Source organism: Ursus arctos, unplaced genomic scaffold (genome assembly GCF_023065955.2).
Source record: "Ursus arctos isolate Adak ecotype North America unplaced genomic scaffold, UrsArc2.0 scaffold_13, whole genome shotgun sequence".
In the NCBI taxonomy this organism is placed as follows: domain Eukaryota; kingdom Metazoa; phylum Chordata; class Mammalia; order Carnivora; family Ursidae; genus Ursus; species Ursus arctos.
In genome coordinates this window covers 8,517,245-8,539,510 of record NW_026622797.1, presented here as the reverse complement: position 1 = coordinate 8,539,510, position 22,266 = coordinate 8,517,245, and the positions used below count along the sequence as shown (strand labels likewise).

The following is a 22,266-nucleotide window of genomic DNA, read 5'->3' as shown; positions in this document are numbered from 1 at the left end:
TAATTCTGTTTATGACCGAGATGCCATTGAGAGCATGGTGCCCACAGAGAATGGCCAAGGAAACTTGGAGAGAGGTGAGCCCAAGGTCCTGTCAGCAAAAATCCCACCCTGCCAGTCACTCACGAAGCACATGTGATTGGATGTCTTCTGTGTCAGGCCCCTCAGGGGGCACCGGGGCCCCAGCAGTCCCTCACAGAGACAGACCACGGACAGGGTGTCGTGAAAGCAGAGACCATAGAAGCAGACACGGGAGGCCCCAAGTGCTGCGGCGGGCGCCCAGGGCCAAGTCCTATCCAGGGGAGCAGGGGCAGCCATGGGAGACAGAGGCCAGAGGATGTAGCAAGCCCCGGGGCTCACATGGGAGCAGGACAGTTATAGAGGAGGAGTGTGTGAGTTTAGGGGCCTTCAGGAAGTTAGGACTCTGGACGAAGTCCAGCGTTTCTGCCGAGTCACACACTTCAGATCAGGGAAGTGAGCCGATACACTGGCTCTGATGAGGGGCCGTGGTGCCTGGGGTCTCAGGGGGCACTGGGCTGGTGACGCTGGGGTCATTTCGGATATTTTATTTCCAGACTACCAGGGGGCACAGAATGGAGCGTGTTCTGATACCAGCGAGTCGTCATTATTTCTGTGAAAAAGAGATGGTTGTTCCCAAACCAGCACTTGGCTCTGGGCCCTGCTCCCTCGTCACCTGCCGTAGTAAATCCTGGTGTCACACTGACCCTGCCACGTCGGCCGTGACCGTGGGTGGGTCATCCCATCCCCCTGAGCCTGGTTTCTCGTCTGTGAGAAGGAGACCGTGAGAGTAGCTTCCTCATGGGGCTTTCGTTGGGGCTAAATGAGGAGCTGGGGTGACACATTCAACACAGCAGAGACCAGGGCCACACTTGTGGGCTGTTCTGGTTTATTCTTCCTTCGCGGTAATCTTGGGCCAGGTTTAGTGTGGAGAGCTCGCAAGTCAAGAATCTGGGTGTTAAAAACAATCTAGGAACTTTACGAAATACATGACGAATATGTAAAAACATCAATTGTGGGAAATTATTCATTTCTTGGGGGCTCTTGATGGGCCACTGCTTTTTAAGAGTTTTCCTATGTGGTCCTGGGTTGTGAGGTTGGATGGGGGAGTTTTTCTTTGTTGCCCTTTGGCTGCTTCCTTGTCAATAGCACCAAAAAGTTGACCATCCGCAGAGACTCCTCTTTTTGGAAGCTTAGTCTGATGCTCTATGAATCCCAGTATTACAAACTTGAGTTTTCCATTTATAAAACATACATTTCAAAATTCGATAGTAGCATGTCAGAGCCCTAGTCTAAATAATAATTTACTCATCACCGCATGCGTTTCACCTGCCGTGTGTGTGTGTGTGTGTGTGTGTGTGTGTGTGTGTGAGTGAGTGGGGAGAGAGAGAGGTAGGCTATTCGAGGGTTGTCAAATAGTACCCCCTTCCCCTGAAACGTGCCTGGTCTACAGCAGTTTGTAAGTTTCTGTGTGTGAGGTTTTTGAACACTCATCTCCTTTTATGTTTAATTGACATGCTGTTTATACAAACAAAAGGTTTATTTTCCCATTGCTGTGAAAGTTTGCGAGGCCCGAAGGAAGACCTCCAGTGTTGCAAGTTCTAATTCGGATCTCTGTCCCCTCTGCTAATCTGCTCAGGTGCTAGCTGACGGTGTAGTTACCTGACGGTTTATTACCTAATGGCGTGTGGTTAGAAACATGTCATATTGGGGCGCCTGGGTGGCTCAGTTCGTTAAGTGTCTCACACTTGATTTGGGCTCAGGTCACCATCTCGGGGTGGTGAGATTGAGGCCCAAGTTGGGCTCCACACTGAGCATGGAGCCTGCTTAAGATTCTCTCTCTCCCTCTCTGCACCCTGCCCTCGCTCTATCTCAAAAAATTTTAAAAAATAGAGAAATATATCATATTGCCTCATTTTTATTCTTGAACTTAAAGGCTGCTTCTGGAAGCTCAGTCAATAGAGTCTGGAGTTAGGCATTAGTGACTCTGGATTCAGAGGACATTATGAGTCCTTCTCAGGGGCATGACCACGGGCAAATCAGTCAATTTTCCCATGGCTTTATGTCCTTATTTATAAAATAAGGTCAAATTGGAATTTAATCAAGGTTTCATCTGGATCCCAGATTTTATGATTCCATGGTACTCAAGAGTTGCAAGTTTTATTTCAACATTGTGATTTTTTTCCAAATACAGTTTTCAAGTTTAGGTTTGTTTGGATACTGCTGCGCCCAATGTACAATTTGCAGTGTGGAGTAGAGGGAACTAACTGAAAGAACAATCCAGAAATAAAGAATATATTTAAACTCTTACATTTGCTCTTAGCAAATCTTTGGAGGCTCAGTTCTGAGGATTTCAGTTTCTGAGGGCCCAGCATCCTCTCTGGACTGCTTACCTGGTACACTCACTGTTCTTGTCTTGCTCCTGTCTTTTGATGACAGATTAAAACACAGAATGACCCCTCTTCTCTGTTTTGGAGGTAAAAAAAAAATTGGGGGAATTCTATGGGCAAATATACTGTTCTTTTCTTTTTTAAACATTGTTCATCTTTCTTCGATGTTTAGGAGATAGAAACCCATTTCTCAACAACTATAGGTAATAATCACTTCCACATTTTCTCACATAATAGTGTTCTTCTTAGGCCTAGTTTCTAATGTTCTTGGCTCATCTTGAATTGTCCTGAAGAAGTTGGAATGCCCAGAAAGACAAGATGGGAAGGGTGGGGGGATGCGGACAAAGAGGGTGTGCGTTCCGGAAAGCCAAGTGCAGAGCCTCATCCCTTGCCGGTTGGTCCACAGCCTCGGAGTCGGTGTACGTGGTCTCCCTGCAGTCCATGAACTCACAGGGGCAGAGTCAGCCTGTCTACAGGGCTGCCCTAACGAAACGGAAGATTTCAGGTATGTTTCCAAGGATGCACCTGCTCACGCCATGGTCTGTGTGGATGCAGGATTGTTTCCAAATGATGCCGCATTGCGTGATGAATTACATGGATTTCGCTGAGTATGAAGGAAACCACAGGACCGGCTTGGTCACGTTTCGGACACGAGCATGTTTCTTTTATACTCAGAGATGAGAGTGTTCTTCCAATGAAGTGTATTTCCCTGTGCGTTTTGAATGGCTTCCCTGTGCAGCAGATTTGCCGCAAAAGGAGCAGCCAAGCATTTGCTCCATTTAAAGTCACAGTCTAACCCACACAGCAGTTGCCCTTGGCGGCAGACCGTCAACAGAGAGAAATAAGAGTAGGTGTGGAGGGGACAGTCTGCAAGATCTGTACTCATACTTCATTTTAGCTAAAATCACCTAAACAGCATTGAGAAGAGTGAGAAAAATGTAGTAGAGGCTTGCTCATAGCCTGATCATTGGTCATTTACTAAGGGATGCTTTCCGCCTACATCCATTCACAGATTATTTTTTATGTTACGTATTAATAAATTACACATACCTATTCTGGGTTCTGCATCTTAATTTAAAGAGGCAGCCTGCAGCATGGTTATTTTTATGAATTCACAATTTATTTGTGATTACAGTTTTATATGACAAAGCAGATATTAAGTTATTATGTATCTTTCTATATTATCGTTTTACATTTATGATTATAGTTGCTTACGTTGTGTGACAGAAGTCTCAAATACGTGATGTTGCATTTTTATTTTTCGTATTTACTACTATTGAAAAAGTGTCTGCATTGCCTTTTTAACGGGCTATTTACATCTTCCCCTACTTGTAGCAAAAATCGCATCCCTTTGGTCCCTGAAAGGTGAAAAGAAAAAACAAAACAAAACAAAAAAACCCCAAGAGACTAAAAGCAAAATTGAAGCCTATAAGTCTTCATTTTGGGTAGAGATTAAACAGAAACTTAGGCTTTGTGAGTATGATGTATTCTCTTGGAAAGTGGCAAATTGAATTCTATTTTATGTCTGAATGTAACTTTTAATATGTCTTGGAACCACATTTTCTAAAATGGGAGGACATTGAACCGAATGTAATTTGTGCATTTGTTTGAACCAGAATTTCATTTCATGCCATGATCGCTAAGGAAATGCTCTGGCTTGCCATTTTCTCCCCCCAAATTTTGCTTCCTGTAAATCTTGTATTATTTCCCAGAAATTTACAGTACGTTTTAAGAAAACATTGAATTACTTGGAGTATCCTGGGCCAAGGCAAAGCATCCCTTTTGCACTGTTCTTTAGGTCAGTTGAATTGGGCAACTTTTCAAGTGAACTGCCCATTTCTTAGACTGTGGGTAAGAAGAAGAAGAATGGAGATTTGGGTTTTTCTACATTGACCAAGCAAACAATTGCTTAGCTTTCTATTAATTTCACTTTATCAACATCAAGTGTAAGCAATTGAAAAATTATACAGCATGAATAATGAACTCTGAAGGCCAGAGGAACTCAGGGCAGAGCCTATTGTAGAGATAGCCTTTAATGTGTCCCGTTGTCTTTTCAGAAGAGGATGAACTAGACGTGCCTGAAGACATCAATGTCCGGGTCATGTCATCCCAATCCGTGCTTGTAGCCTGGGTGGATCCTGTTTTGGAAAAACAGAAGAAAGTTGTTGCATCAAGGTACTTTCCCTTATTTCTTTGTCTTTATTTGAAATACGAGAGATGTTGTTTTCTGGCCCTGAAGAGACATGTGTTTATTTGAATGACTGTATCTTCTGACATATCTGAATGCTGGCCTCTGAATGGTAGACTATTCTATGACAATCTAGCTAATCTCGGGTGTGGTGACACATTTTCCACAGATCAGATATGACCAGGGCTTCGTGTGTAGTGCACACAGCAGGACCTCACCTCTCACTTGCTCAGAGTTTTATCTTGTGTCTGGAAATTCCCTAGATTCCATTTCTTTCTTTGCCCCATTTGTGTTTTGCTTTATCTCACTACGATCTATTTGTGAGCAGAAGATATGGCCCCAACTTCGAAGGAGTCTTACCTTTCCTCCTGTTATCCAAGAAGGGTGGCAGTAGAAAGGATTTTTATGTAGAGAAGGGGACATTTGTCAAATGCCTTGTACACAGCAGTTCTTCATACATTCTTCTAACACTGAATCGCTTTATGTCCAGCTCATTTGTGCATAGCAGAAGGCATGTTTTGTCTCGTAAGCCATGATGTTACGCCGTTACACTGATTTACAATAGCAATAGAAGAAAAGCAATCATAAGGTTAAAATAATTTTTGTGTTTAAAGAAGCCACTGGTGAACACCATTCCTTTTAGCGGTAGATTAATCTAACCAGCAATATTTTATGTGTTAAATGACTGAATAGTTTATATTACCAAGAGAAAGCCAAAGATTTGGTGGTCACTAGGGCACTACGTATTAACTTTTGAACCTATCTACAACCAGGAAAAGTGAATATCCTTTAAAAAATGAATGGAATATAATGCTGAGATTATATATGTATTTTATCTATATATTTTTATTTTATATTTTTATTATATATATTTTTATCATATAATTTATTTTATATACACACACATATACCGTTATTTGTATTAGATATAGTTTCTGTTACTATCTGTTAGTAAAGAAAAAGAAAAAGAAATCTGCTTCTTTTGAAAGACCCGAGAAAGCTCATAGTGATTCTCTTCCTAACCATTTTGTTCCTCATTACCACTGGACTTTGATTTCCAACATCTTGATGAAAAGGAAAAAGCGCTTGAGTTTTCTTAGCAAGACTCTTGAATTAATTGGCAGGCTGTGTCTGCAGCTGAAGTCTTATCTTGACTTATTAAATATCAGCTTGTTAATGCTTCAGATGCTTTCTACTGCCAAGTGGCCGCAAAGAAAATTTCTTGGCAAAGGAATACAATAAATGGCATTTGCAACTCTTAGAGTGTGGAGGATGTCTTCTGTCTGGGATTGTTATTTCCATGTTTGTTCACACTGTTTCTCTCCCTGATAATCACACAGTAGAGTTCCTTTTGTAAGCTCCTCTATCTTGCTCTGTTTATTACACATTTTTGCTCCTTCTCATGGTGATAAGTCTACTCCAAACCACATGTTGCCTTTCCTCCTGAACCTACAGAAAGCATGCCTGCTTTGGCATGAAGTGGATCTTCTTGTCTTTCTTTTCTGGAGAGCCAAGATACCTTGGGCCAGTTTCAGTTCTTAATATTGCTTTTTCCACACCACATACATGCACACACATACACACATATCCCTCAGAAGGCCCTGCCTGGTCAAAACTGTCCTGCTTGTGTCCCTTTCCTTCTTAATCTCTGCTTGATCTCGTGAGCAGTAGGACACTAAGCTTCATCTTTTCTGGCCAACTTTAGGCACCTTTCCTGGATCTTAGGAGTAAATTCTTTGACTTAATAGCATAGTCAAAAATGTAGATTTTTCTCCTCTTTAATTTCTCTGCTTAACCTCCAAAGTCATTACTTATGGGGAAGGAAAAAGAGCAAGGAACCCAACGTTTAGTTGCAGAGAATTGGTCAACGGGGTGCATTGTTGCCTTGCGTTTTCTTATAGACAGTACACTGTGCGCTATCGAGAAAAGGGGGAATTGGCAAGGTGGGATCACAAGCAGACCTCCAACAGACGCGTGTTGGTCGAGAACCTGATTCCAGACACCATGTATGAATTTGCAGTCCGTATTTCACAGGGTGAAAGAGATGGCAAATGGAGTACATCTGTCTTCCAGAGAACACCAGAATCTGGTCTGTATTTAAAATGGCTTTTGGATCTTCCATTTGGGAAATGCCCTGAAAATAAGATTTAAAGATGGTTTAAGAAGCCAATGGTGATAAAGGCCAGCAGAGGCATTTTTTTAAAGTAACATTAACCCTAAATCTGGGAAGTGTTTCTATGTACAAGCGGAAAGAAGTTCAGGAACTGTTGCCTTGGGTCCATGTTTGTCCTCCACTGGCCATCTTCATTAGCAGGTTATTCGGACATGTGGAGCACATTACATCCCAGGATAGAGCATAGTCATAAGTCCCTGCTGGATATGTACATGCCCCTGGGTAATTCATGGCTCTGGAGGGTAAGGGAGACTCTTCTTTCCTAAGGCTGAGCTTTTGTTTGATTCTGGGGGAGAATTTTGCTCTGTATCAATTATTTTCTTTTAAATGATGTCTTTAAAAGCTTTATTAAAAAAGAAGTTTAAACTGGATTTTCATCTTTTTTATATATTTCAACATTCAGCAATGAGAGAAATTCTGAATTTCTAAAAGCATTTCCCTGGATATGTCTAAACTCACTACATGAGGTGGTAGCACTGATATAAATCATCATATTGCACAAAGAGTAATGAGAGTGTAGAATTTTCTGTCATGTATAATCAAAATGAACCTAGTAGTAGCTTCAGTGAAAAATCTATCTGTAGGGACCATACGTCACTTACTTTTAGAATATCCATAAAGGCACTTTAAACCTTGGGTCCTTGTCCTTTTGTAGCTCCTACAACAGCTCCTGAAAACTTAAACGTCTGGCCAGTCAACGGCAAACCTACAGCGGTCACTGTAGCTTGGGACGCACTGCCTGAGACCGAGGGGAAAGTGAAAGGTAGGAACCTCATTATTTAAGGTATCAGGTGCACACAGGAGTGACATACCCCAAATAAAGATGTGTACATTGACTCTGATAAGCACCAGGTCTAACAGCAGGCTTGATGACTGGAAGAGCAATAGGGAAGCAACATATGTATATGGGGCACTAACCCAATGGACAAGGGTATTTCTTGTAGGGTTCTTATGTCAGTAAGATCCAGGTACTCATGAAGATGATTTTGCATCTTCTCTATCCACAGCGATTTGGGTGCTGCTGTCAGGAGGGGTGTTTTTGATGGTATGGGTATGACATCATAACCTTTACCCATACAAGTAACAGCCTTGTGTTGCATGCTATGGATCTTTTCATTGTACCAATAAGATCATGGAATGTGGGAGTAAATAGGAACCCTGTGGGACCACAAGTGTCTTGAATGAGACCATAGATATTTAATGGGTTTGAAAATCAAGTAATAAAATAAAATAAAAAATGGATTTTTTTCCTATTTTTCAGCCTTTTAAATTAATTATTATTATTTTTTTTGGTTGAGGAAAATGTGACCTTAAAATAGAAAAAAATGCCAAAGATAAAAAGGAATTAAAATAGAATAAAATGTCCACAACTACTTAAATTTAAAAATAATCTGTTAAGAATATTAAATAAAAACACAACTTCCTTTTAGTGTAAAAATATTTAAGAACCTTTCAGAAGTCTTTTCAGAGACATTTTAGAAGACTGTGTGAAGGTTTTCCCCTGACATTGCCTATTCAAATGTACCCTAAGGGTACGTTTTATTATTACTTGATTTTGGAAGACAACTTAAGTCTATGTCCAGAAACTCTGAAAGGTTTGTGTAAGCTTAAAGAAATCGAGAAAATTATTACTAATCCCCTCTGGGAATTTCTTAACTGAAAAAACTGAAAGGTTCTCTTGTATTCAACTGTAAGTTATCTTTGAGGACCTGTAAAGATGTCTTTGCATGGAACAATGGGGTAGTAGTTTCTAAACTTAATGCTTTCTCATTTGCTTGCAGTTTGTAAAGAATATATTGTACTATTCTTGCTCGTTCTTTTCCCAGTGGAATAAATCAGAAGCAAATGAAGAGAAGAAATATTGAGTTGGCCCTTTAAATCATCCTTTTTATGACAGTTTGTCGTGATGCTGGCAAACATTCTGAAAATCGCATAAAGACGTTTTTGGCTGACTTTTGTTACTTACAAAAAAGTCAATTGTTGCTCCTTTCATGACTTTATTATCATGCTACTTATTTGCTTTCTTTCCCTCTCCCACATCTTAGTTTATATTTACAGCTCTTTGGCGAATGAACCTCCCTGGTAGTCAATGAAATATTTTCAGAAAATAATAATAGCTACTGAGTTTTTTGTCCAAAAGAACTCACGTATCTTAACCCTGCTTAGGTAGTTTTCATAAAGGGGTGGTGATGGGACTGAAAAGTCATAATTACACTGGGGAATTTATATGTATGACAAATATAAAACATAATAGAAGAATATAGTTTAACATGGTTACATTTTTTCCAGATGAATTAAATTCCTAAAAAAATCTGTATTACCAAATTTTATAGACAGTGGGTTCTTTTAATTCTTACTTTGACCACCACAAATGACTAGTTTGTTCATTTTCAAAGAGAAAAGAATGTGGGTGTTTTTTTTTTTTTTTTTTTTTTTTTTTTTTAGACAAATGCTGCAAAGGCATTTTTGGTTGAAGTTTTTTAATTAATGTACTTTTTAAAGATTAGATCTCAGGGAAGAGAAAAGGTCTTCTGTGCTCTTCTACATATGACAAAGATAGTATGACAGTTGCTTGGTTTTTCTGTGATTCAAATAATTTTTCGTGGTTAGCTCCTACTCACATTAATTTGATAAGTTTTGTAAGTCTTAAGTTTATTGAGAGGAAAATAGGCAAGACAGTTTTTAGTCGAGGGTGGAAATTCTGCTTCAATACATGGCTTCCTTACGTTACGGTATTTCCATAGAAGCATAGAGCTAGCTATATTAGGTCCTTGGACTGAGTTTGCTCTGATTTTCAAAGTTCAAGGGCATTACATGTTTGTAAATATCACTGATTCGAGATGGAAACATTAGACATCACATAAATCTATGAACTGGCAAATTTTCCTCACAGTTTTAAATACTGTGAAATATCCTTACCTAGATATATTGAGTCAGGATTGGAATTTCTGCAAAAGTGAAATTATACTCCAAATATGGAATTTATCTGGCTTAATAGACAAATAGCCCAGATCAATACACCGAGACTCTCAAAGGTGTTGGTAGCGCTTCAGATTTAGTTCCGACCATTGTCATTTAAATCTTCCACGGCTTCTTCTACTCAGAATATATTAATGCTGACATAGTAAATTAGTAAAGGAACACAACGAAGAAGAGCTCCCAATGCAGTGTAAACGGTTTGGGTAAGTTGTATGAAGACTGGCCTCCTGGGTTCCATTGTTTAATTTGCTGGAAATGGAAAACTGCCCACGAATTCACTCCAGGGCCCGTTCTGGTAGCCTGAATGAATGGGAGTTGACCTTCCACTTGTCTTTATGCTCCAGCTGCTGACTTGGCGTGCATTGTTAGAGTATTAATTTTAGTAATGCACGTTCTAATTCATCCTGCCCATACAGTCTGTCTGCTGGACACAGGACTGTTTTCAGTTTCCTCCTTCCAACCGTCTGCCAAATCATTTCAGAATACATTCTTTCATACGCCCCGGCTCTCAAACCATTTGGAGCAAAGTCCCTCACCTATCCTGGAGAGACTACTTCTGCCCTAGTGGATGGTCTGCAGCCTGGGGAACGCTATCTTTTCAAAATCCGGGCCGCAAACAGGAGAGGACTGGGGCCTCACTCCAAAGCCTTCATTGTCGCTATGCCAACAAGTAAGCATCGTGTGTTCGTGGCTCTCTCTCTCTCTCTCTCTCTTCATTACCGCTAATTGTGATGTGTTACTTTGAATCATGCTCGTGGATTTAGAACTGCTCTGTTGATGATTTGGGGGGCTAAATTTGGTGATTTCTAAAATATTTTTATTGTCCCTTTAAAAATTCTTCTCCCTGAAGACTAAAAGATCGATTGCCAGTCATATGAATTACTATTACAATATTACAGTAACATGAATGTAATAATTATGTGATTAATCTTATATCACTGTGTAATTTTGGGCTTATGATGACAGGGAAAGAACATATTTACAGGTGTAATGTGACATTTTTAATTGTTAGCTCTCTTCAATTTCTAGATAGCACTTAATATTTTTAGTTTATATTCCATTATTTTGGAGTGTAGCTTTAGTCAGAAGAATTTCAATTACCTCGTTATCTCACCACTATCAAAATCGAGCAGGTTAATAAAATCCCAAATTGGAGGGAGGTGTTTTGGGGCTGTGTTTCCTTTTCTGCTTCCCCATATTTACACCAGATATTGGGAACTGTCTCCTGCGTGGTGTGCGGTGAGGATCCCCAGTATACTGCAATATTAAACAGTTCTGTGCTGGAAAAACTGGAATAGATAACGTTTGCTCCCTCTGGGTCCCCCCTTGCCATATATATTTCCCCCCTCTTGCAGCATCCCTTCCTGCATTCAACCTGCTCTCAGGAAAGGATAAATTGTAGGGCACCTGTAATATAATGTTTTGCCTACCCCAGGAGTCTTTTTAGTTTAGGCCTTATTTTGGGATTATGAATGTATCCATTATTAAGGGGATTTTACATAAGAAGGAGGAAGCTGGTACAGACATGTTAGGGGGGATAGAGAACTCTTTGTAATGTCTTAATAATGACAGATTTGTTGCTCACCTGTCACTTGCAAATCCCACACAACACATCCCCATTTAGTTTTGTGTATAGATCATTCAGCATTTTGTACCAGGCTCTTGTGTATTTCTTTCCTACATCACGAACAGTAGTAGTATCCCAACAGTTATATTAAGAAAATCCTACATAAGATTTTGCATTCACAAAATCAATGGATTACTTTAAAGTACTCGTTTCAAAATTTCTGCAAATAATAAGCTGTGCCGTAACTTGATTCAGTTTATAGAAATTTAATACACATTTTCTGGGACTATATTGTTACTTAAAGCAAAAAAGAGATCTTTAAAAGAGATTGCCATAATTCGGAAAATGTGTTCAATGTCTAAATAATGAGAAGTTATTAATTATAATGACTAATTAGAAATGCCTCCACACTGCCATCTTAAACACTTACCTGATGTTTCTCAGCTTTCAATTTTTTTGACGGCAGAATCTTTAAAATCTATTTTAGCTGGTTCTGGTGAGTCCGATGTGCAGCAGAAGACCCACCCCGAGGATGGCTGGAAATCTGAAAAGCCAGAGACTTCTCCCAAAGCGCCCGCTTCCTCAAAACACACTCATTTGCCTATTTCTCCCCGAGGCAGAAATGTCAAGGACCCTCTCCTTGACTTGAAGAACAAAATATTGGCTAACGGTGGGGTGCCTAGAAAACCCCAGCTTCACCCTAAGAAGACTGAAGGGCTGGGTCTTCAGTCGACAGAAATCACCGATGAGGAGGAGCTGGATTCCCGGGGGGACCCACCAACGTTGCCCTCAGAGACCCAAGACCGGAAACCACAGCAGAGGCTACCAAGTAGATCTGTCCCCCCAGTCCTCACTCTCGGGAGGACCCCAGTGAAAGCACAGACGCCAGTGCTGTCCCAAAAGGAAGGTGCAGAGCGGGGTGGCTCCTCTCTGGCTTCCCACCCTCGTCCAGGGGTGTCCTCCTCTGTACCCCACACACGCATCGAGGGTAGCTCTCACCGCCCTTCGGGGGGGCCCTCTACCAACCTGCCCCCCAGCTCTGCTGACAATGACTCAGTGGGCCAAGAGGAGGACGAGCCAGCCGCAGGCTCCCGGGACCCCAAGGACGCCGCCTCCCAACGGCTGCCTCCCAAGAGCACTGCCCAGGCTCGGCCAGCCCTGTGGCCCAGCCGCCAGGCCACCTCCAGTGCCCAGCGGGACAGAGGCCCTGCGTACCACAGCACAAAACCAGCCTTGCCCGCGCGGAGAGCACCCCATTTTGGGGGTAGGGAGGAAAATTCAGGCGCTTTAGTCTCACCCTCAAAGCTTTCTCCGCCCCAGGGAGGGTTGTCTCGGCTGCTGCCCACCCCACCACACCCTGGGGCTCCACTGTCCAGGGGCTGGAAGAATGGTCACGACGCCCCAGCCACCAAGTCCAGTGCACCGTCACAGTCCAAGTCTTCCTCGTCTTCTGGTCTCTCCTCAAGGACACAGGTCCCTGAGGGAGAACATGCCTCTGATGGCGAAGGTGACAATGATACAGAAGATAGAGGCAGGCAGGTCTCAGGTCCGCCTGTCTCTGGACATTTCAGTTTGTTCAGAAACAAGCCCTTTGCTGCCCACACGAGATATCCAAGTCGGTTTGGCAGCAGCCGAGGACCCCGGTTGCATCCTTCCAGCTCCTCGCCGTCCACCGTGTCCCCCCGAGTCCACTCAAGGGTGAATTCTCACCCAGCTTCGGACCACAGGCCTGGCTCGGGGATCCATGGAGATGGAGCAGAGAGCGAAGCTGAGGATGAGAAGCCGCTTCCTGCCACCGTGGTAAACGACCACATGGCTTCCTCCTCCAGGCAGCCTGCCTCCCTGGGCGTGGACCACCTAAGAAAAGGCCCGCAGAGAGGGGCGAACCTTCAGCGGAAGGAGCCCCTGGCGGAGAACCCCAAATCCGCAGGGATTGAGGCAGGCGCGCACCCTCAGGGCAAATCCCTCCCTTCCAAGGCGCTGGATGTTCAACAGAGCACAGAAGTGGGCGTGGACGGCGGCTCTCCTAAGGCGCAACTGGCCCCCGCTCGGCGGCCCGCGACGCGGCCCCAGCACCACCCCGGGCCCGGCGTGCCCAAAAGGATGGCACCCGGCCAGGGCCTGGGTGCGGGGGCCGCCGCTCCGGAAGGGCAGCCTTCGCCCGCGGTCTCCGTGTCGCAGCCACAGCCCCGCGGCCCCGCGAGCAAGGACGTGGGGCGTCCGCTGTCCAAGCCCGAGCTGCCCCAGGCTGGGCGTCCCCACTCCGCGGTGCAGGAAAGCGCCTCCTTCTCGGACCCCTACGCGGCCAGAGGCAGTCAGTCCCCCCACACGGCAAGCTCCCGAGGGGTGCTCCCCACATCTCCCCACCATCGGGACGAGGATTCCGAGGGCAGATCCGTTGGAAACCTCCACGACAGCACAGAAGCGGAGGCTGGAGGCTCCCAGGCGCCCGCACACCCGGCCCGGGCCAGGGACCCCATCTTGTCCCTTCCCAAGCACCTCCAGCTGGAGGCTCACGCAGGAGGCGCGGGCGACAGTCACCTTCGCAGACCCCCAGGCTCCCCATTGAGGCCCGGCAGCCCCCGCCACTACCCCCACGCCCGCCCTAGGGTCCCGGGCCGAGCCGGGCCCCAGGCTGTGGGGAACAAGGACCGTGCTTCCCAGGCCGTGCCGTCCAAGAGGGAGCCCCTGACCTCTAAATCGCAGCAGTCGGTCTCGGCGGAGGAGGAGCGTGAAGATGCCATGGTGTTTAAAGGAGGAAAGGACGAGGACCCTCTGTCCTCCTCTGTTCCAAAGTGGCCTTCCTCCTCCAGCCCCAGAGGCAGCAAGTATGTGGATGGGACCATCGCTAAGGACAAGACGGACCCTGCCATTGTGCTCTCACTTCCCAGGGTGAGCTCCCCGCAGGACGAGAATGACACTCCTGTGAAGCATCCTCCTCCTCCTCCCCCTGCGGGCAGCTCCCCGAGAGCCTCACACCTTCCGCCCAGACACCCCCACCGCAGCCCTGCCACCCCAAGCCCCACCGCGGGCACCCCGGCCCGGGTGCAGTACACCACCCGCGCCCCTCCTGTCTATTCTTCCACCACCCCGATGCTCTCCTTGCGCCAGCGCATGATGAACTCAAGATTCCGGAACCCCCTCTCCCGCCAGCCTGCGAGATCCCCTACCCGACCAGGTAATTCGTTTGTAACTGAACATTCTCTTGGCGGTTCTCCACGGGGTTCAGAGCCAATTCTTGAGAGGCTTTTATTTTATATTATTGAGTGTCTGCTATGTCCAAGCCTGTGTTAAGAGTTTTTCAGATGTAACGGGATTTCATCCTCTTAACCGCCTCTTGCATTGTTTCTCCTGGTTTTCAGAGGAGCAGACTAGGGCCCAGGGATCTGAGTGGTTTGGAGAGAGGTCAGACAGCTATGTGGCTGAGTGGCAGATCCCATCCCAGACGTGCTAATTTCCCAGGCCTCTGCCATTCCTCTATCACATCCTGCCTCTTCAAATTCCCCAGCATGCGCTCTTAATCTGTGAAAATGCATCACAGTCATGATGCCAAACTAGGCTTCCTGTATTTTAGGTTATTTTTAGTTGCTCACCTGCCAGGGTATATTTAAAGAACCCACAGAAAGGAATTAGGTAACTGTGTAGGCTGGATCTTGTTCTTGTAGATTCTGCATATAAAACTCTCAGCATACACCCCGAGATAAACTCAGATGTCTTGGATGCGAATTGCTTAAACATTGCAATCAGTGAATGTTATTTAAAACCTCCAGAAAATGCATGTTAAAGATGATTGTCACACGGAGGAGTGAGAGGCAGATGTGTGACTTACGTTGAGGACTCAATGTAGACAACTGTGAATTGGAGTCTACATGGACCCCAGGGCAGGATCTAAGTTATTTACTCCAAGTTTGCATTCAGTTTAGTGACACCTTGCACTCTCCTTGCCTGGAATTGGTGCTTAATGGGAGATTCTTGAATGAATGCATTAGTTTTGTTAGTCTGTACTATTATTAGCTTAGCAAAATGTAAAGACACAGAACAATGCCCTATACAGAAGTCAGTTTTCTATTAAAATCACTATTGTAAGCAAACATAAGAGCCTGATAATAGATGTAAAATCCACATTCCCTTGTATATAGCAGAAATTCAATAAATATTTAATTCTCATTAGCTATTTGAATGATAAAAGTAAGTCTCTGACCCACAGAGTTGTAAGAAAGTCCAAGTACTTTATGCTGTGGGTGGGGTTGGACCAGAGTGCTCCCAGCGCAGACCTCGACTCACTGTAGCTGATCAGAAATGCCAAGAGATGAAGAGGGAGGACAGATGCTAGGAGCAGACAGACCAGCAACCGAAGGGGCAGCTAACTGGACCTTCTACTTCATCTCTGAGCAGACGCTTCTCCAGCAGCCCCACGCAAGTCAGCACTGAGCTTTTACACTTGGTGATTGATGGACCCGATTCAGCTAGAAATACTTTAGTATAATCTGCTGAGAAGAGCAGGACAGCATCTAGTATATTTTAGAGAGATTTTTCTCCATCCTTCCAACTTTCCTTCCCTCTATCTTCCAACTGGCTAAAATAATGCTATAGCCACTACCGTCCTTAACTTTATCTAGAAAATTTACTTATGCTGGACTCTCTCCTTTTCCCTGTATTGTTGGAAAACTGTGACTTTAGTGTACTCTTCGTAGACATTCATATTTGGTATTTAGAAGTCACAATTTAAGACTGTCTTCTAATATATGCAAGTTATTCGTTTAAAATTCTGTTTAGTATTTCTGTTCAAAATGGTGCGTTACTATTTAGAGGTTAGTATGAAGTCAACTTTACAGGAGTGTTGAATTTACCAGATGCTGGGTTTTGTTGTTCTTGTTGCTATCGTTTTCTTTTGTGTGCATGTAGGTTATAATGGCCGACCAAATGTAGAAGGGAAAGTGCTTCCTGGTAGTAATGGACAACCAAGTGGACAAAGAATTATCAATGGCCCTCAAGGAACAAAGTGGGTAGGGTAAACTTCTTTACACATACCAGTTGTTTTGCTGTTGGGAAGAGAAAAATGGTGGGCATTGTACAGCAATAAGTGAAATGGTGTTTCGTTTATCTCCTCCAGTTTTAACCACTCCTATGTCAGTATATTCTTGTATTGCTTCTTCCAGTGCTCAGAAAGATCTTTTATTCTCCTGAGTAACTAGTTTGCTTTCTTCTCATAACTAATAAGACGAATGGGTCTTTATTTCCTGTTTGCTTTGACTGGTTAGGAAGATCATACAAATGTATGTTCCAGCCCCACAGCAATTACATAGACCCTGATGCTTAGCCCCTCAAATGGACTTCTTTTTTCCATCTCTGATAGTTTCATTTTATTTTTATTTTGTATTTTTATTTATTTATTTAAGATTTTATTTATTTATTTGACAGACAGCCAGTGAGAGAGGGAACACAAGCAGGGGGAGCGGGAGAGGAAGAAGCAGGCTCCTAGTGGAGGAGCCCGATGTGGGGCTCGATCCCAGGACTCTGGGATCACGTCCTGAGCTGAAGGCAGATGCTTAACGACTGAGCCACCCAGGCGCCCCTATTTTTATTTTTTATTATTTGATTAACTAGTATACACATTTTTCTGTAAATTGTCTCGAATCCTTCGTAAAAGAAAGCAGGGTAAAAACAAACAAACAAACCAAAAAAAGTTGGCTCAAATAGGCAATTTTCACTATATCACCTTTTGAATTTTCCAACGATCATTGTTTGACCGAAATAAAAAATAATTACTAGTATTTTATGTGTGTTTAAGCTAATTGACTCTAACTTCCTGGGGTTAAATGTTCAGCAGTTGTTGGTGAGGTAGAGGGTAATGGGCAGAACACCTTTACAATGTTCAAGGATTTAAAAGATTTACTAGAGAATCACAAAATTATTCTTATTTTGACTAGGAATTCCCAGTCAAAACTTCCCCTTTATTGCAGTAAGCTTTAGGAGAACATCTTGAGAGAGTTCATAAAATTTTTAGTCACAGGTAACGATACATTTTATCATTTCTCCAAGGAAAAAGGAATTGATAAAGAAAGAATGTATATTAAAGCGAAATGTCATTGTAAATAATTTTGCATTGGAACAGTATGGAGTAGAGTTCAGAAGAAGGGTTTATATAAATACATTTTATTTTAATTACTGAGACATCATCCAACAAAGTGGCATCCTGGCAGGTGTGGCCTGCTGTGCAGAGTCATGGTTCTCAGACATTAGGGAGCATCAGAGTCCGCTGGGGGCTCGACAAATAAGACTTGGGGTAGGGCTAGGTAATTGGCATATCTATCAAGTTCCCAGGTGACGCTGAGGCTGATGGTCCAGGCCACACTTTGAGAATCACCAGTGTAGAGCATGAGCTTGTTCCTTAACGGGAATAATAATAGCTTCCCCCCTCCCCAAAGTATCATAAATCGTAAGAACATGACATTTTTGCCTGCATTCTATATTAGGCAGTTTCATTACAAATTAAATGGATTTTGTTATATAGCAACTTCAGTTTTTGACATTAACAGCCAGATGGAAACATTTCATGTTTTTAATACACTAGCAATACGTGTTCATGGCAAGAAGTTAAAGCAATTCAGAAATATATGAAAAAGATCATTTCTAAGCTAAGAAACATCCCAAACCACTCCCCAGCGGTAACCACTGATAACAGTTTGGGATATGTCTGTCCAGATTATTTTTCTCTGCAGTTTTAAGCTTATATATACAAATGAATATATTTTTATTTCTTCCAAGTAGTCCTGTAATCTGGTCCATAGCAGTTAATATATGTAGAATTTCCCAATCCTTTTCATTGGCCGCTAGCAGTCCACTGTGTGGATAGGCCACGTTTTCTTTATCCCTCCTCGCCACCGGTAAGCGCTTAAGTCATCTGCTGCTTTCAGCATTACACACAGCGTACTAAATGGTAGCAGTACTATGAATATCTTTTGCATATTTGAGAAACTTAAAACAATTTATATATTCTGTGGTTAAGCAATTATAGTGTGAAATGGGACTGTTTTGCACTTTATTCTTATTAGACCTTGTGAATGGTACAGACAAAAATAACATTTCCTATTCACATTATGGTTTCCTTCTGTGGAAGCTTCGTGGATATGTTCATGTAGGTGGATTCATGCTCAGTCTATTCTTTAATTTGTGTTATGGATTTAGGTCGTGGATCTCAACCGTGGGTTAGTACTGAATGCCGAAGGAAGGTACCTGCAGGATTCACAAGGAAATCCTCTTCGGATTAAACTAGGAGGAGATGGTCGCACCATTGTGGGTAAGTGAGAATGGTGTTTAGGCAACAAAAAGTGTTCCGAGTTCACAATTAACAGCCACCTACCCTTTTTTAATGGGTGCCCTAGGCCAGTTACTTTTAGCCATGTGGAAAGGAGTCCCCCAAAGAGGCAGAACTTAGCTTTTTCCCTGATACAACTGTAGTTCTACTCTTCAAACAGACTCCACCTTCCAGAAAAGGTGGTGCTTGACTTCCTTCTTGAGAAAGGGCAGCTGAGAGCAGTAGGAGTCAACAAACGGCAGCACAAAGACCAAACCCTGTCTGCTGCCTGTTTTTGTACTGCCTGCGAGCTCAGAATAGTTTTTGCACTTTTATTTTGATTTAAATTCGATTAGCCAACATATAGTATATCATTAGTTTCAGATGTAGAGTTCAGGAATTCATCAGTTTCGTGTAACACCCAATGCTCATTACATCACGTGCCCTCCTTAATGCCCGTCACCCAGTTACCCCATCCCCCCACTCGCCTCCCCTCCAATAACACTCAGTGTGTTTTGCCATAGTTAAGAGTCTCTCATGGTTTGTCTCCCTCTCTGATGACTTCCTATTCCGTTTTCCCTCCCTTCCTAGTTTCTGCATTTTTAAATGATTGCAAAAAAAATATAATAAAATAAAAAATCAAAGAATAATAATAGTATTTGTGACATGTGAAAATTATTTGAAATTCACATTTCACCAAGTTGTATTGGAGCATAGACACACTCATTCGTTTGTGCACTCTCTGTACTTTTTTGCCCTACAATTGCAGGGTTGGGAAGCTGCAACATGCAGCTTAAAATATCTGGCCCTCTATCTTCTCTGGCTCTTTACAGAGGAAGTTTGCTAGCCGGGTACAATGTAACTCTTCCTCCTTAGATGTAGAAATCAAGAGGAGGAAAGTGTTACTTTCCTGACTAGAGACTAAGAGTTATGTCAGGGTAATTGATGAACCTGATTATGTAAATTAATACAGAATAAGGGACAATATAATAAGCCCAGAAATTTCTGGAGGGCAGCAGATATTGCTGCCTCTGCTGGATATCCTTTTAGTGCTTCCTTTGCTTTTTGCTGATTGGAACATAAGAATAAATAAGCTTGGGAAAGACACTTTGCATTTGGTTTTTACTTCCTCTGGATGATTTCATCTCATTGTACGGCTTTTGTCTGATTTTGTTTCAGATCTGGGAGGGACCCCTGTGGTGAGCCCTGATGGCCTTCCCCTCTTTGGGCAGGGGCGGCATGGCAAACCCGTGGCCAGCGCCCAGGATAAGCCCATTCTGAGTCTTGGAGGGAAGCCTCTGGTGGGCTTGGAGGTTGTTAAAACAACCACCCGTGCCCCCACCACAACTACACGACCCACTACGATGACCCCAAGGCCCACGACCACCACCACCCACCGCACGACCACCACTACCCGCCCAACGACCACTACCACACGCCCAACGACCACCATTCGAACCACTACACAGACGACCACCACTACGACTACCACCCCTGAACCCACCACCCCCGTTCCCACCTGTCCCCCTGGGACCCTAGAACGGCATGACGAAGATGGCAACCTCGTAATGGGCTCCAGCGGGGTCCCCGAGTGCTACCCTGAAGAAGGTAACGGCCTTCATTGTAATGATGGCCCACTTAACTAGCATGCTGCATTTCCAAGTCGGGTCACAAAGGCTCCAGGGAGGGGTACATAGGGGGCACAGTAGAATGGTGACTAAAAGCATTTCCAGTCCCACAAGGTTCGTTCAGGGGTATGTGTCCTAACTGGGGTTGTCAGATTTAGCAAATAAAAATATGGCATGGGACATACTTCATATGAAAAATTATTTGCTATTCATTTGAAATTCAAATCTAAGTGCACGTCCTGTGTTTTATCTGGCAATCCTTATCACGACCCAAGTCAAAAATTTAGCTGGAACATGGAACATTATAGGAATGGATTAGTGTGTCTCCAAGTGTGTATTACTGGACATTCGTAGATTTGTACGTGTTATATTTTTCTTTAAAAAAAGGTTCTGTGATTCGCTATGTGATTTAAACAAGGCTAATTTCTTCCTGTTGGATTGTTCTGATCCTTGAATAGTCTCATTGTGAATTTCCAAGAAAAATAGAGTGTCCTAAACTCATTTGCTGGCCGAACACTTTCTTGATCAGCTCAACCTTTGCAAAAGCTAATCCTTGAGTAGCTGGGCTCTGGTGGCAGCAAGGGCAGGACTGCTTTCCACCAGGTAGGACTGTGCTGTTTCCTCTGCTGTGGGGCGCCCCGTCAGGACGGTCCTCTGCCCTTGCTGTGTCTTCCCGCGGAGAATGCCCAGTTCCCCTGAATGGAAGCGAGGACACTTTGGTCAGCTCACGGTGGAGCTGCAGAATCATCACCTTCTGTTCAGGCTGCTTTGGAAGAGGTCATTCTGCATTGGTGTCCCGCTCAGAGGAGAAAAATTCATCTTCTTTCCCTTAGGTGGAAAAGAATCACCGTGGACGCTGTAAAACTTAATGTCTTTTTAAGCTGATGCAGGGTGAAGGCGCTTCGTTTCAGGAATCATTTTATGTGCCCGGCATTCTTTATGCAGCCTCGTTGACTGTGATAAACTTGAACTTGAATGCCGTATTCAAAGTGGGAATTCTCTTTGAAGTCGCTCTTCCCACAGAAAAGCTCCAAGTAAACAGGAACGTTGGACACATCTGAAAGTTCACACCAAAGGATGAGGAACCATGCTGAGAGGAAGGCCGTTGGGAAGAAGATCCGCACACTATCATCTCCCCAGGGAGCACGAACTGGAATTTACCTTTGGATTTCTGGTATGAAAACATTATGTACTTCCTTTGACCTTTCACTTCCGCATATATTGATGTGTTTGTTTTTTTTTAAATCTAAGTATAATTGGAAGAGCTATTTACTTAATAATTGTCTGCAAACAGGAGAGTGACTATTTTGAATTTGGATTGAATTACTACTATTATTATGAATATTTTGCATTTTCTTTTGTCTACATTTACAGAGGGCTTATAGCATATTCTTTTCATTTACTTTGAATTTTTGGACTTTCATCTGGCATGAAAGTTAATGTTTTTCCTGGTATTTTTGTTTCTTCCCCTTCTTCCTCTTCTTCTTCTTCTTCTTCTTCTTCTTCTTCTTCTTCTTCTTCTTCTTCTTCTTCTTCTTCTTCTTCTTTTGGCAAATCATAATGAATGTGTATGTTTTTCACTTCCCTTACGTCATCCTTCCACTTCCCTGGCACAGGCCAAATTAGTAGCCAGGTGTTAACTATAATTTGCCTCTAGGCAGCATTTTCAAAATAAGTACAAATCAGTACCAAGTCTTGGGAAAAAAGTAAACTCGCGGAGTGCAACGTATCATCTTTATATAACATTATAATGTACTATAATCATTATTTTAAAAATATTCCTGTATGGCCGATCTTCCTTTTTTACTTATGCTGCTCCACTAACAACTTAATTTTCTTCCTTGTGTTAATTCTAATCATAGTTATTTTTATTTATTTTAAATTATAGCTTTCTTGAGATTCAATTCACATACCATAAAGGTCACCCTTCTAAAGTGTATGGTTTAGTGGTTTTTAGTATATTCACAGGGTTGTGCAACCATCACCACTATCAAATTCTAGAAGAATTTCATCACCCCAGAAGAAACTC

The 22,266-nt window shown here is 43.1% G+C and overlaps 1 protein-coding gene across 2 annotated transcripts in view; it reads left to right on the top strand.

Moving 5' to 3' along the window:
• The window catches only part of FNDC1 (fibronectin type III domain containing 1), a 99,235-nt gene that overhangs the window by 46,495 nt on the left and 30,474 nt on the right, over positions 1 to 22,266 (top strand). For both annotated transcript variants that reach the window (XM_026505152.4, XM_044386457.3), the window contains exons 6-14: positions 2,812 to 2,910; positions 4,463 to 4,580; positions 6,495 to 6,682; positions 7,422 to 7,529; positions 10,227 to 10,415; positions 11,800 to 14,490; positions 16,218 to 16,318; positions 18,501 to 18,612; positions 19,789 to 20,217. In XM_026505152.4, coding sequence (XP_026360937.3) covers positions 2,812 to 2,910; positions 4,463 to 4,580; positions 6,495 to 6,682; positions 7,422 to 7,529; positions 10,227 to 10,415; positions 11,800 to 14,490; positions 16,218 to 16,318; positions 18,501 to 18,612; positions 19,789 to 20,217 — 4,035 coding nt within the window. The remainder of the gene's footprint in view (positions 1 to 2,811; positions 2,911 to 4,462; positions 4,581 to 6,494; positions 6,683 to 7,421; positions 7,530 to 10,226; positions 10,416 to 11,799; positions 14,491 to 16,217; positions 16,319 to 18,500; positions 18,613 to 19,788; positions 20,218 to 22,266) is intronic.